General features: G+C 35.0%; 1 protein-coding gene across 1 annotated transcript in view; it reads right to left on the reverse strand.

The window, feature by feature from the left end:
- LOC149567575 (PHAF1 protein At3g51130) overlaps positions 1–16,423 on the reverse strand; it is a 93,866-nt gene that overhangs the window by 53,672 nt on the left and 23,771 nt on the right. The window contains exons 4-8 of the mRNA XM_089820813.1: positions 15,295–15,362; positions 15,090–15,195; positions 14,921–14,981; positions 14,630–14,802; positions 14,332–14,394 (exon numbers count right to left, since the gene is read on the reverse strand). Of these exons, the coding sequence (XP_089676939.1) occupies positions 14,332–14,394; positions 14,630–14,802; positions 14,921–14,981; positions 15,090–15,195; positions 15,295–15,362 (471 nt within the window). The remainder of the gene's footprint in view (positions 1–14,331; positions 14,395–14,629; positions 14,803–14,920; positions 14,982–15,089; positions 15,196–15,294; positions 15,363–16,423) is intronic.

Genomic DNA, 16,423 nt, shown 5'->3' on the forward strand with positions numbered 1-16,423 from the left:
GGTAACTTAGTCTATAATCATTAGATTCACCTCCAACTAACATTCAAGACCGCTTTGCTCCACACTCCTCTAGGAGTAAAACCTATCAATCTATAATAATCATCATGGACGACTAAAAGCTAAAAACTTTAACCTTCCTCCATCTGCAGCTAGGTAAAACAAAGGTAGTCTGCCTCCTTTGCTCTTCATCAAAGCTCACAAATGCAGAAAGCAAAATGGGATGACAACAAATTACAAACATTACACTAAGGACCACACAATAAAAACACCATACTGCAATAAAAAAGAAGAAATCCTCTAAAGACTGCCTCTGAAGTAGTATACTCAATATCTAAACAAGAAGCTAGTTGGGGAGAAAATGGCCCTCCGCCCTCTAAATGGGTCCTAGAGATCTCCCTTGAGCAACAATCTTTAACTTGAGCAATAGAAAGAAAACAGAATGCATACTACATATCTCCCTTTAGCTTCTGCAGCAGAAACCCTTGTATTTTGTCACCATCAAGCCATCATATAATCACCAATCAGAATGCATACAAGCCTCCAACATTTATGTATTATTTATAAAACAAAGTCCTCTTCTAAGCTCCATATTGAACATGCTTTTTTGTGCTGCTTTAACACGGCTGTATACTATGGTAATATCAACCAAGCCCCACCAATCATAGAGCCTTCAGATGCTTCACACGGTGTATTATTAGATGCTCAAACAAATTGCCATCTTTCATTTGGACAAGTCAATTAAATTGGGCCTACACAAACAAGAAAAAGAGAAAACTCTGATCCAGACTCTCCCTAGACAATAGAAGTTCACCAAAGTGATACAAAAAGGAATAATCTTCAAATCAAAATAAGTTACACCCTCTCTTCAGTTACCTTATTGCCACCATATTCTCAATCCAAAGAAAAAACACAGATTTCTTCAGCAGAATAAAGACATGACAACAATATGATATTAATTTCAGAAGATGGATTTTAATTTTTAAATAAAAGACTGGAATTTGTAAAAGCATTTATAATACAAAACCACCCACACCACCTTACAGCAAGATTCTTGTGCACACAACCACCAACTAATTAACCTGAAAAACTTAAAAACACATTACATGAAGATTATTAACACTGTGACATGAGAGCAAAAGAACCTAATCCACTAACACATACAAAACATATTTTTTGATTGCATAAACCACAAAAACCAACACAATAGATCTGAACTGTAATACAGCACATCTGGTCAGCGCATAATTTAACACTTCTGTCTGAAGTTAATGACCTTGCTATGTGATTACTACCACATTCTGTGAACCACTCTGCCAAACCTATTGTCTTTAACACTGCCAAGATTTCTTCACGAACAAGAGATATAGATTAAAACGTTTTCCATTCATTTGGTAGCCTCTGAATATAAAGGCATAGTTTTCAATTCTGCTCATGAATCTGAATAGATCTACCTTCAAGTGGTTAAGCTTCCCATGAAGGAACTAGGCTCTGATACCATGTAAAGTTTCTGCAAATTCTGCTATAAATCAAACTGATATAATGCCTTTCTGATTGCAGAAGATGGTCTTGAATATACAGAACTGTATATGAAGTGTTACATGAAGTATAAAAATTATTCTGAAAATGTTTTTATCCCTGCTAAAAAAACGCATAAGGCAGTAATGCTAGAGGAGCAGACTTAATTGTATGTGTGTCCTCTATCCACATTCTTACCTTCCTTTATAGCAAACCCAAGGGACATGTCCTTACAAAGGACATGACTCTTTCTAGGTCGGCCCTCCATAAGACATATTATTATGCCAAGATCAGCGTCTCCATTTGCCGACAAATAGTTAGTTAAACTAACTACATTTAGTATTCACAAACGATTGTGATCTGTATTATAGTTTAGTATATCTTAAAGGCTAATGCTATAAAGGAAATTCATGCTTAATCGGATCTGAACAATCTATAGAATCAGACCAGTACGATGTCAGAGTTACAGAATTAACACTCCCTCTTAACTTGATAATCATATTGAAAGATAACATATCTAGCACCATCAATCAAGATGAATAAGCATAGATTGATACTCTATATCTATCTGAATCTTCTAACAATGTGGTATCATTGAACACATGATAGTATGTTATATGACTTATCACTTATACTTGTGATAACAATATTGCTACAGAATAAAATCCAAAGAATGTTTAAATTCGTCATTAATCCAAGTGGTGACTCATAGGTACTGGCAATTCTATATCACAATATGATCCTGAGTTAAGATCTACCGGTACACATGATAAAATGACCTAAGTTGCCAATTCGGGTTCAGGTTCAGGGACGGGTTCGGGGTTAGGTTCATGGATTCGAGCAATTTTTTATTTCCCCATTTGGGTTCGTGGGTGGGTTCGTGAGTGTGTGTGTGTGTGTGTGTGTGTGTGTATATAAACACGCACACAAGAGAAACATGCATAGTTACAAAACAAAGTCATTTCACAATATGAACAATTGTTGCTTGATCATTGATCAATGCCAAATGCCAAAGGGTTTTGAGTCCCTTCAAAACCTATTTTTACCTGAATTTAAAAGCATTAAATACTCGTTCATTAATCTATCTTCATGATTGTAAAGAAAATTATACATTGAATTACTAAATTGCAAAACATAGACTAGTTCATCAAATAATACATTGAATTACTAAATTGCAAAAGAAAGACTAGTTCATCAAGTAATAAAGATTGAAACGTGATTATAGATGACAAGTTTTTAGTAGTGTGATTCGAAACGTTGATGAAAAATCTCTACACAATCTATTCCAGAAAATCAACATTATAAATCATGGATTGTGGAAATCTGATTGCATTAAGTTTTTAGTAGTTTATCAATAATCATAGTATCAAATGCCCTTCAAGGGTCAAATGGATCATCACAAAATGAGGGATCAATGGCTTCATCCCCAACTGCAACTATATCTAGATCTTCATCATTGGAACCCAAACTGGTTCCACTAGTCCCATATGCTGCTATATCATCGTCCTCCTCCTTGACATAAGGGATTAGATGAGTGAAATGTTTTTTATTAAGTTCCTTTGAGAGTTGCATAAGAAAACAATTAAAAAAACACTCTCTTTAATGTTGTTTTAGCCTTGGGTTCACTGTGGGTTCATCTGGGTTCGCTTCAGCAAGGACCCGGACGAATCCACAGTCAAAACTAAGGACTCTGCCTGGACCCGAACCGAACCCAGGGACGAATCCGGACCCGTACGGACCCGAACCCAAATCCAGGCAGCAGGGGACGAATCCGGCAACATAGATAAAATCCAAAGTATAATTAATTCTTCCTTTATCCAAGTTGTAACTCATAGGCATAGAAATGTCTATATCACAATGTGATCTTGAACTCATCCAAATCTTACAATAATTCTCTATTGTTCAGTACATTATCTTAGATAATGTCTTTTATACAAGTGTTCATTATCTCAGAGATCATCACCTCTTAGCTAATGAATACAAATGGTGAAGCCCATAACAATCAATAGCCTGACAATAATAATTTTATCTCAAAATTATTTCATTAATAATTAAAGAATACAGATGTATTATAATTCAACCATACCAAGTCCTTTTCTGAAGTGATCTATCTTCACGAGAGAGAGAGAGAGAGAGAGAGGTTTGGTAAGAATATCTACTATCTGATCTGCAGTGCAAATGTATTCGAATTTTATCGTATTCATGTCAACCATATCTCTTACATAATGGTAAGGAATTTCAATATGCTTGGACCTGTCATGAAGAACTGGATTCACAGAAAGCTTGATGGAACTCTAATTATCGCAGTGAATAATAGTAGAATTCATGGGTTGTGTCATGCCCAAAACAGAAGGGCAAACACACACGAATTTTTTTAATTTTTTTAATTTAATTAATTTAATTTTTTTAATTTTTTTTTTTTTTAAATTAAAGGACGTAACACTGTATTGTTTTAATAACTCGTTTAAATATTACATCCCTAAGGTGATAGCAACACGAGAATTTTACAAAAGAATCCCAGTCCTATAAGCCTCATCCGGCAACTGCAGCTATTAAATGAATTATTAATTAACAATCCGACTAGTCGATTTGGATGACAGTAGATTAATATAACTAATATCTGAGATGTTTCAAATGACATACTAACTAAAATAACATCTCTTATAGAATTAAACAACTTTTCTTTACTAACAATTATTTAAATAACACCCTTAACAACACTAATTTCCTTCCTATAATTACTTAACTTTGTCTTGATAATAATTCCTTTAAATCTATAATCTACTAAGCAACTTAATTTATACTAAAGAAAATTCAACTTATCTAACCTTCAAATCACATATTAAACTAACAATAGGAACTTCCCATATTAAAATTATTCTAATATTTAACATATTCACTTGTTAAAACAATCATTAAAACTTAATAACTTATAAACACTATTCTATAAATGACAAAGAAAACCATAAGTACTCATCATGAAAATTTAAGATGTAAAACTAAATTGCTTAACCTCTTATTACAACTATCTAATTTAAAACTTTAATAACAAAATGGAAGGAATTAAACAAGCTTACATTAGCACATTTTATAATCAAACCATACAAGCTAAAATATTTAAAAACTTAATACCACTTGAAACTACCTTACTAACGTTTAATAAATCAAATATCCATTAAAATTAAAATTTAAATTTAAAAAAAACAATTCTAACATAAATCAAAGGCTAACTAAGCTATAATTGTAATTCAAATTATAACTAATCCTAGACAAACTTAGCAATCTTTTTATAAAACCCAAACAACTAAATCAAATCTGAATATAACCTACACCCTATTGAACTTTTCTTAACAACTAACATAAATTAAAAGCTATCTAAACTAAGTTAAAAAAAAGAATGTAAACTAATATAAATTTTAAAACGTGTACATAAATAAAATAACCCAAACTACAACCTGAACTAACATTAATGCAAATCTAGACTACACTAATGAGATTGAAATAAAAACCAAACATAAGATAGATAGATAGATTGACAAACAGGGCTGCCCTTTATCCCCTACTTTATTTGGTTTATATATTGACAAACTGGAAGAGTGGTTAAACACGCAAGAGCGTGAAGGCATTCAGCTAGGAGAATTTGTTATAAAGCTACTCCTATATGCGGACGACCTCATTTTAATTGCCAAATCTGCTTGTGGTTTGCAAGACCATCTATCTTCTCTTGAGCGCTTTTGTAGAATGGTGGGGATGCAAGTCAATATCAGCAAAACCAAGGTTATGATTTTCTCTAATAATAAAAAACAGCATCAACATGAATTTTATTACAATGGAAGTGTTCTCGAAGAAGTTGCGGAATATAAATACCTTGGCATCGATTTCAACAAAAAACTAAGCTGGTCTAGCTGCAGGTATAAAAGGACATTAGGTGGATGGAAGGCTTTCTACGCTCTTCAGAATAGGTGCCGTGAAGCGGAGTTGTGGGATTGAAAAACTATTCAAACCTTGTTTGGTCTTCTTGTGCTGCCAGTTGTTCTATATGGGTGTGAATTATGGGCCAGCAGCACTACTATAGCACAATGGAAACAAATCGAAGGAATCCAAAAGCGCTTGATTACAAGCAAGTTTAAAATTAAAAGCATTGTTCCATATGACATCATGCTAAGTGAAATGGGGGCTGCGCCTATTGAGGCACTTGCTATGGTTCGCCTTTTAAGCTATTTAAAAAGAATCGAAAAAATGGAAGAGGATAGATGGCCGAAAGTTGTCTTTAGTGACACACTATGTAAGCGAAAAAGGACATGGATGCAACAAAACATCAAGTGGATGAGTAAATGGAATATTCATTTCAATATGTGCCCCACAAGTAATAAAGAAATAAAGGTCTTTGTTATGGAGAAATTCTACAAGAGAAATTGGGGAAGCGAGATTGGGAGGAAGAAACTATATTATATAAATGAGTTCAACCCCACTTGTGATCAACTCGAAAAAGTGTACATAGGAGCCAACATTTCTTGGAGAGCTAAAATTCTTATTGCTCAGCTGAGAACCAACTCTCACCAACTTCGTTGTGAGACCGGGCGTTGGAAGAGGCCAAAGGAGGCTTGGGAAGAGAGAATTTGCAGATTTTGCAATTCTGGGAAAGTGGAAACTGAACAACACTTTATTCTAGAATGTGAGGCCTACAAGGATAGCAGGGATAAGTTTGCGGATACTATATGTGACAGTTCTTGGCATAACCTGTTCAACGAAGAGTACATTGAGCAATTGGGGGGGCTCATCATTAGTCTACACAAGAGGCGAACAGCGCTACTTAAGTCTGCTTGAGTTGTCTTGCTGTCCCATAGGCTATTTTTGGCCTCGTGGACGTTAAATTTTTATCTATCTATCTATCTATCTCCTGACAGCGCGCAGTCCCCTAACACAAACATACGACCTCTGCTAACACACACAGCCTCCCAATTAAATTCGCAATTCAACCCTTCCTTTTAAAAATAAAAAATAATAAAATCGAGATCATCCAATCTCCTACACGGGTACTCTACCCTTTTAGGGCACATGATCCCACGGGGACTACTGACAGCGAATTCGCAGGTAGCAGGTTGAATGTAATACGAGCTCCCATAGGTCGAATAAAACTTGACTGCCCCCGCCACCCCCCCCCCCCCCCACCAAACAACCATACTTATGCTCAAGCTTTTAAATGGCTTTTAATATTACACAATCCACAAGGATTTGCCCCATACGATAAATGCCGAAAAGTTTATTAGGTGGGCTCGGAGATAGAAGGTATACTCATACATTATATTCCCCCCCTCCCCCCCCTTTTTTAAAACAACCAACTATTTAATTTTATATTTAAAGAATTCGATATTAGATTTTTAAAAAGTGAATCAACAAAAGAATATGCTCTGTTGCCAAAGAGAATTAAATCTCCCCTCCATACAAACTCCAGAGAGCATTTTGCTCCTGGAAGTATGTTTTTTTTTTTTTTGAGAAAATTTTCTAAGTTTTGGTCTTTTTTTTTGACAACATTGTTTCCCCCTTTTTTTTTTCTCTTACTAAGTTTCTTTAAACATACATGCTAATGCAAGGAGACGTATACATTTTTTTTTTTCTTTTAACATATTTGAAACTTGAAGATTTTATAAATTCGAAACATCATCATTTAATCTTTTTTTTTCCACATACCTATGCATAAATTGAAGCAACATATGATACAATGCAAGGAGGTTTTCTCAATCTTTTCTCTCTATTAATCAACCTGGTTCAAGGCTCCATCGATAAAGAACCAGTAAGAAAACTCGACGTCCTTGCCAATACATCAAAGTCTAAATACATTTTGCATAATGTTACAATTCAGATGATTTCTCTTCTAGGTCCTTCACAAGAGATTCCTTCCAATACCTTCAATGCATCAAGGGAAAACATGGAGAAGACGGGAACTGACCTGGAAGTAAAACAACGCAACATGAAGAACAATTCAAGCATGCATCCCCATCCCAATTTTGCACAATAGGTCCAAACTAAGGGGGAGGTGGATTTTTCCAATAGGAGACGTCAATCACCATACCATAACATAGCCTTTTCGGGGCTAAAACTCAAGAACTTCCATTCTTCTACAAATGCCCTTTCGAGGCCAATACAACAAGGATTTTCATTCCTTCACTTCCTCAAGAATTCAAATTTTCAAACATGGTATGTGATAACAAGTAGGGGCCCATAACACCCTACCCTCTTTCCCTCTTCTCACCATGAGAGGAGACTCTACACTATTGAGGTCCAATTAAAGCCCTTCCCCCGTACATGGCCACTTCTTCCCTATCTAAAGGTGAGTAATGCCAAAACAATCCCCATGAAATCCCCTCAAAATTTCAAAGCAAAGCATAAGAATGACATCCAAGAACAAGTTAAGATCCCTCCCCAAACAACCTCAACACACATACAAGCAATACAAGAGCAACACAATGCCTTATGCATGAATCAAAGTATGAACAATATGAAGAACATGATCAAAAGAGTGAAGAACTCCTACCTTCACAAAAAGTTATGATAAAATGACAAGTTAAAAAGAGCTTATCCTTCCTTTCCTTCAATCTTCAAACTTCTCTCCAAAGCTAGAGACTGGGTAACCACCCCAAAACTTCTCCAAAATGCCTCTAAATATGATCCAACTCAACTAGACTTTAGGTAAACCCCAAAGTGGAGTTTGAGTCACCAACTCATGAAGGAGACAATCAATTTTCGCAATCAACCAAAAGTAGGGTTTTTGAGTGACCCTAAAAGTCAACCAAAGACGCTAAGGGGGTGGAAAGTACTCCCAACCCATACCCTTACCCCTAGGGTACTTAAATTTAATGTTTTTAAGCTTTAAAGACTTAATAGGAACCAAACAAAAGCTAGGGGAATAGTAAGACCAATTAACAACCTTCAAAGAAAGACCATGCAAAGATAGCACAAATTAACAAGGGGTTCAGTTCCGTCTTTCCATTGGGTTTCCCGACTAAATATCCTGCACACTCATTGCACACATCAGTAGTTCACATGCATATATGTAAAAATACATATCAGGAAAATCATGTAAATTAAAAACATCCAATTTTCTAATCATCAATTGTTTATCTCATTCTACTCATTAAGGTTGCATAATCAAAGTGTTAGTTTTGCATTCATTTACTTCATTATCATACATGTTCATAAAGAATTAAATGACAAAATCAAATATCTGAAAGTAAAACATCACACATCATAAAATAGCATAATAATGTTCACCGCATCAAATAATGTCCCGACATATCGAATCATGAGTATCAAAATAATAATGTATCATCGATGCTAAAATGGGTTGGGGTGAGGCCTCACAGTTTGACCAAATAATCCCACAAGTAACTTTCTAAGCCAAACTAGTTCCAGAGAAGCCATTATTGCTACAATGTATTCAACTCCTGTGGAACTCTGTGCTACTGATGCTTGCTTTCTTCATATCCATGATATCATCGCTGAGTCTAAACTGAAACAACATCCAGAAGTGATTTTCCTATTAGTAACAGTTCCAGCCCAATCTAAGTCTGTGAACCCATGCAAATCCAAGTCAACTCTCTCATACTTGAGCCCAAGGTTAAGAGTGCCTTGTAAGTATCTCATAACGTGCTTGACTGCAACTAGGTGAATTTCCTTTGGCTTACATATAAACTAACTTAAAGCATTAACAATATAGCAAATATCTGGTCTTGTATTTACCAAGTACATAAGAGACCCAATCGTCTATCAATAAAGAGTAGAATCTATGGAGGATGACTTTGCTACTGCTTCCTTAAGTTTGTGTAGATTAGTCTCCATAGAAGAAGACATAGGTCTTCAGTTGCACATTCCAAATCTCTTCAAGATGTCTAATGTATACTTTCCTTGATTAAGTATGATACTGTCAGAGTTCTTCCATACTTCCAGTCCTAGGAAGTAATGAAGGAGTCCTAAATCATTCATTTCAAATTCTCTAATTAGATCTTTCTTGCATTGATCTATAAGATGATCATCACCTGTTGTTAGTAAATCATCAACATATAGTATCAAAATTATCATATCATCTTTATCCTTTTATAATAGAGATTTGGATCAGCTTCATTCTTGGAGAATCCTAAACTGGTGAGATACTTATCAATTCTTTCATATCATGCCCTTGGAGCTTGTTTAAGCCCAAAAAATGCTTATACATATGAATCCCCAAAGGAGGAGCTTATAGTGCAAAACTAGGTGAAAGTAGGCCCATATATAAACTCCCTCTTAAGTTCGAGCAACTCTAATGTGAATTCAATCCACTTATACAAGTTTCCTATCTGCTCCCTCTAAAATTTAGGTTTAACTACTTTTGGTAGGACCCTCTCAATGTATACACTATAAGGCCCCCTCCCATTATCTAGCCAAAGTTTACGAATAACATCTCAAGGGGTTACGAGTCATTATCAAACGATGAGAATTTTTTGTTTATGTCATTTAGTCCAAATTTATCTTAGAATTAATGGTTTATACAACCAATTTTAATTCTTTAACTCGTACTCAAAAATGAATATAATGTAATATCCCTATTGACATTCAACTTTAAATAGAAAAATATTTTGCTATGTTTAGAGTGCACCTGGAAATGTTTGAATGCTCTTGGAAATGATTCCCTTTGACATTTGACAACTTCCTCTGTGCACCACTGCACACCTTCTGTTCATTCAGTTGCTGAAATTTGATTACTGAGATCTCACATTAAGATTGTTTTAGTATGTATCAAATTTTACAAGCTTTACACACTGAGAATTCATCAGCAACAATTGTATTAATAACTCTGTGATATATGGTAAGATTGCATAGTCTTGCCACAAGTCTAGAAGCAGTAATCTATCACACCGTTGAGTGCATGTGTTGCCTCTTCTGTGATGAAATATAAGGCTTTTACAGACGCTGGTAGAAATTCACAATTCCAAAGTAATGCTCCTTTCGTGCTGAAAAGTCCATTAAATTGTCGCTAGCATTAACTCCTTGGCCAAGACAAACTCTCAATAGATTTATTGTCTCTGTGAACATCAGAAGACCAACTTCACCTCCACAACCCACGACTACTACAAAGTACTATCCACAATTCTTCACCATTGGTCCAAATGCATTCCTTGTAACTCACCTATTCAAGGAAACAAGCACTGGTATTTATTGTTTCAGTATGTCTTCCTTCAACAAAATACATATGCGCTCAAGCTCAATAGAGATTATAATTGGCAACAATAGGAAACCAAGGAAGTATCGGGCTCATATTGATATTCCCTGTTTGATGTCAAATAATGATAACATGACAAAGTTTCTTCACGGCAATATAAATGCTAGATGAACCAAGGGGACACAGTGTATCAAAGAGTTTTATATTAATGTCCTTCAAAGCATTCACAGCATAAATTTGATTTAACTCCCATCCATTAGTTAGGGAAATTTCCTTCGAGCCCGTGGTAGATATTCGAAGCGCTCCAACCTACAATAAACACTATGCGGCTTGAAACGATTGCTCTACCATGTTCAAATATTCACATGTATGTTGATTCTGCAATTCCTCAGTGCCCAACCAATGAGAGGGTCAAATTAAATTAATCTCTCTTTAGCTAAAGTTTTATTACTCTACAAATGCTTGTTCATCCACAGCACTAATTTCAATGTGTTTGCCCAATGCCGGTTTGAAATATTTAATTCCTCATTTTCATTATTGTTGGGTGCCTTTAGAGCAAACAAGCACATTGAAAAACATAATTTGGAAAACAACATTTCAAGTCCCTGCCTACTGCACGATTTCGGCAAATTGCAATAACCACCTTTTGTGAAACGACATGTCCACTTTAAGCTCAAATACCCACATTATGATTTGAATCATATTAATAATTCTTGCAATAGCGAAAGGGAATCTGTATTGGACCTATATCAAGTCTGGTTCAAGCTCATAGCATTTATATCATGGTATTCAGTGATGTTCGGAATGCCCTATAAGACCTGTGCAATGTCCAGTTCATTGTCAAAGATCCATGTCATACTTTGGGAAGTATTATTAATACCGATACATTGTAACAGCCAGCAAAAAGATCCATATAAAACCTGTATCATATCTGGCTAAAGAATATAATGTTCAACAATATCGATATTAGGATCTGGTAGTCACGATTCTGTTAAGAGCTTTCTTGCTTTAAATTCTCATGTTCTTTGCCTTCGTCCACTGGAAATTGCTGTGATTGGAATTTACGGCAACAGTATTCCTGTTCGACTCAGGGAACATATTCTGACTGATATCTATACTGGATCCATACTTCTTTACACATGGAAGTTTTCACTGTACAACTCAACACCTCCTTTCAACCGTCCACTAACCTGTTAGAAGTCTCGGCTCCGTCCAGTAGGAAGATATTTGTCTGGCTTCAGTAATGATACATAGGCATTGGAAATTTGAACTGCTACAGTCTATACAGCACATCTGCTCAGTGCATAATTTAACACTTCCGTCTGAAGTTAATGCCCTTGCTATGTGATTAATGCCACATTTTGTGAATCACTCTGCCAAACCTTTTGTCTTCGATACTGCCAAGATTTCTCCACGAAGAAGAGATATAGATTAAAACATTTTTCATTCATTTGGTAGCCTCTGAATATAAAGGCATAGTTACATCTGTTTGATTCTGCCTATGAATCTGAATAGATCTACCTTCAAGCGGTCAAGCTTCCCACGAAGGAACTAGGCTCTGATACCACGTAAAGTTTCTGCAAATTCTGCTATAAATCAAACTTCTATAATACCTTTCTAATTGCTGAAGATGGTCTTGAATATACAGACCTGTATATGAAGTGTTACATGAAGTGTAATAATTATTCTGAAAATGTTTTTTATCCCTGCTATAAAAACGCATAAGGCAGTAATGCTAAAGGAGCAGACTTAATTGTATTTGTGTGTCCTCTATCCACATTCTTACCTTCCTTTATAGTAAACCCAAGGGACACGTCCTTACAAAGGACATGACCCTTTCTAGGTCGGCCCTCCATAAGACATATTATTATGCCAAGATCAGCATCTCCTTACAAAGGACATGAACCTTTCTAGGTCAGCCCTCCATAAGACATATTATTATGCCAGGATCAGTGTCTCCATTTGCTGATTAATAGTTAGTTAAAATAACTATATTTAGTGCTCACAAAGGATTGCAATCTGTATTATAGTTTAGTATATCTTAAAGGCTAATGCTATAAAGGAAATTCATACTTTATCGGATCTGAACGATCTGTAGAATCAGACCAGTATGATGTCAGAGTTACAGAATTAACAGATAGTGTCGTCTTATAGGTTTTTGTTGCAAGATTGCAATGCTTCATGACACTTTGCATTGTGCACTTGTAAAATTTACTGCAATTAAATCCCTTGCGAGAACAGTACTGATCTACAAAGTTGTGTGAGGATGCAAAACAGTGTGTTATGTACTTACTGAATATAGTACATTCTCAGTGTTCTCACAACTCTATCAATGGATTGCTATGTATCAATCTATTAGCTATATTGTTCAATATAACGTTGCAAATGTGGATATATTGTGCTACAAGGTTGCATGGTAACATTTCATGCACTTATAGTATTCCACATCTTCTCACGGTATTATGTATCTCAATGTGCTTTCTAAACTCACTCATAGTTGATGCATTGGTTCTCTTAATCTTTTGCTCTTCATTGTAACCATTTATGTTAGCTAAAAGCATTCAGAATTATAAAATAATCAATCAAGCACCAACCTACATGGTGGTCACATCTTTTAAAGCATTTAATGAGGAAATCGTCTTAAATGTTAGCTAAGAGCATTCAGAATTGAAACATAATCAATCAAGCACCAATCTTTAAGCATTAATAAGGAAACCGTCTTAATTCATAACAATCATCATAATGGGAAGTAAATTGTGATTGACAACAAATTTGTGTGACTGGATAATACATCGAAGCATTATGTGTTCTAAAAAATCATGTCACTATTATCTTTAAATTAATGCAAGTGATTTCTCTAACAATAGAAAAGTTTAAGCTGTCCATTCAAATCTAGCCTTTCCAGATTCAATGGATTGAAAATAGTAGCAAGAATCTATTGATATAAACTTCTAGTCTATCTACCACAGAAGACTTATAAAAAGGCAGGATGAGAAAGCAAGTTTCTAGCTGTGTGAAATTGACATGCAGATGCATAGGACTGAAAAAATGAGAGACTAGCATTAGTCGTGTCTGATAAATCATTGCAAAGGAAGATGACTCTGGTCACTCAAATATATATAAATAGCTGACTACGTGTTATGAATAAAACTGGGATGGTGTAACAACTTGGCATGACTTACTTAACTACATCAAACATAAATCAAAGCAACTTATAATTGTGACATCATATGAATGATACAGAATCCCTCTTCCCTGTCTGAGTTATATTAGCAATTTAGATTGCAACATGATTTATGCTTTCATACTATATAAGAGCAATAAATACAAAGACACCCAAATGCAATCTATTCATAAATCATAGAAGAACATGGTCCTATTTTTTTAAGAAACAACTTGTAGAAGTTTTTTTGGCACAACTATCAACCTTCTAACTAAAAGCCTCTTAAAAATACACTACTACAGAAAGGACCCATATCTCTGAATACAAATATATATTCATTGAAATTGTGAAAAATTATTCTTCAATCATCAGGACCAACATACGGTTAATTTCCTTGGGTCTGCAATCCTTAGATATGTAAGCAAATCTATAACATGATCATGTAAATTTGACCAACCTGTGGTGAAGCTCCGAAAGGAATATGTTGCCCCCCAACAGCGAACCAAATTTCTTTATCCAGCTGAAAAACATATTGCAGACTTTAGATAACATTATGAGAATCATAGTCAAAATTCAAATAGTACTTACAGCCACAAATGGAGCCCACGAATTATGACTCTGTCAAAAGAAAATTGATGGACTGATTGATGACTCATTTTTTCGGCACTTGCAGTATACGAAAATTTATGTAACAAATACACGAATGTAGCGTGAATGATATATCCGCTATAATAAAATTGTCTTGAAGAACAAACCTTGGCATGAACCACCTCCATATACAAAGATCCCACAGGCAATGGAGGTGGTACAGCTTTCTTTAATAAAGCTCCGACACCCACACCAATGCTACTTCCACTAGATTTATCATATATGCAAACACGGGAAGTTACTGGAGTTGTCCCATCTGGAAACTCTAAAGGCAATTCCGCTGCTTCCCGACAGAAGGATTAAAAAAAAAGCATTTTTAATGCTCATATCAAATCTAAATTGTAGAATTCTAATAAAAAACAACAGTTCCACTAGTACAAGACAAATTGAACTTTAACCTTTTCGGTCTAACAAATAGTCCTTATACAAAGGAGGAATTGGAAATGCAAATGACAAGCCCTGAAAAAGAAACGAGAATGCCATTCATTATAATATCAAAATATAATGCAATTATACAACCATAGCCTAACTATAGCAATGGCCAGAGCATGCTGTGTCAAAACTTACTGGATAGAAAAGTGTATACATTCCCCTGTCTGCATCATAACTTCCTGGAAAAGTTGGCCCACAAACAGCATATACAGCTACAAATGTAGCTAGTGTATTAGGTCCCCTGTAAACAGAGACAATAAAAGTTTAGCAAAAAAAAACATTGCGGATAGGTAGACAAAGAACTTAATTACTAGTTGCTATTAATGCAAAGCCTCATTACCCAATGAAAGAATTTGCATAGCGCATTTGCAGTTTCTGCACATCAAATACTTCGATAAGACGCAACCGCTGTCATATCAGAGTGATTAAATTACACTTTGTGTAGAAAATCCAAAATAAGAATATGGAATTTACCATTAGAAATTAGAATGATAATCAAAAAATTCACTGTGGCTCAAGCATCAGACAGAACAATATTTTCCATTTCCCAATCAACCAAAGTTAACCCATAATTGCATTTCTAAGGATCGGGATTGATTTAACAAACCAGAAATATATTACAATTAGTACTCATGATACATCAGGAAAGTTTTTAAAATAAAAAAAATGCTGAAAATTCATTAAAAAGGGGTAAAATTGCTCTTGTTTATGGGGCAGGATTGAGGGAGGAGCCCACACCACCAATCCCAAATTAACGCCCTTCACACAACAGGGACCATGATGGTGCATGCCATTTTATGATTTTTCATAATATTACTGCTTTTAACCAAGCTCCAATCCATTTGATGAACACAGGCATCAAGGCCACAAAAAAAAGTTAGGCATTAAGTAAATGAGAATGGGACAGAGTCTGTCCTAATCAATTCAATATTTGGTTACTTTCGTAAAACCAAAACTGCTCTCAAAATATCCAAATCTGCAACATAAAAATGAGGTTTTAACAGAATTTAAAAGCTAAGTATCAAACAGACAAATTGAAAAAACCAGTTTTATCACAAATAAATGCTGAGTTTTTCCAAAAACAAAATGTGAATTGTAATTTCTTCAAAAATACACAGTTCTTTCTTGATTAAAACAACCTTGAGAATTCCTGTCATTAAAAGAAAAAACTGGTGGTCCAATATGAATCAGAATGCCAACATAACTGATCAGCATTGAGCAACTAATCATGATTTCTGCTTCTGTGGCCATCAAACACGTGGCACATACAATGAGATGTGGACCCTAAGTATCATCATACTTAACTATTCTCAATTATTCTAGAATAGTAAACTTCATTGTGTAACCTGGTCTAATGGTATCAGTTATATGAGACATTCCTAACACTTGCATGATTGCATCTAATCATGAAAAGCATTTCTATGCTGAAACTTACATTGTAGTACATACAGCATTGTTGCTTATCAAAA

The sequence above is a fragment of the Cupressus sempervirens genome, chromosome 3, assembly GCF_028749045.1.
Source record: "Cupressus sempervirens isolate cs-2001-9-10 chromosome 3, ASM2874904v1, whole genome shotgun sequence".
NCBI classification, from domain to species: Eukaryota; Viridiplantae; Streptophyta; class Pinopsida; order Cupressales; family Cupressaceae; genus Cupressus; species Cupressus sempervirens.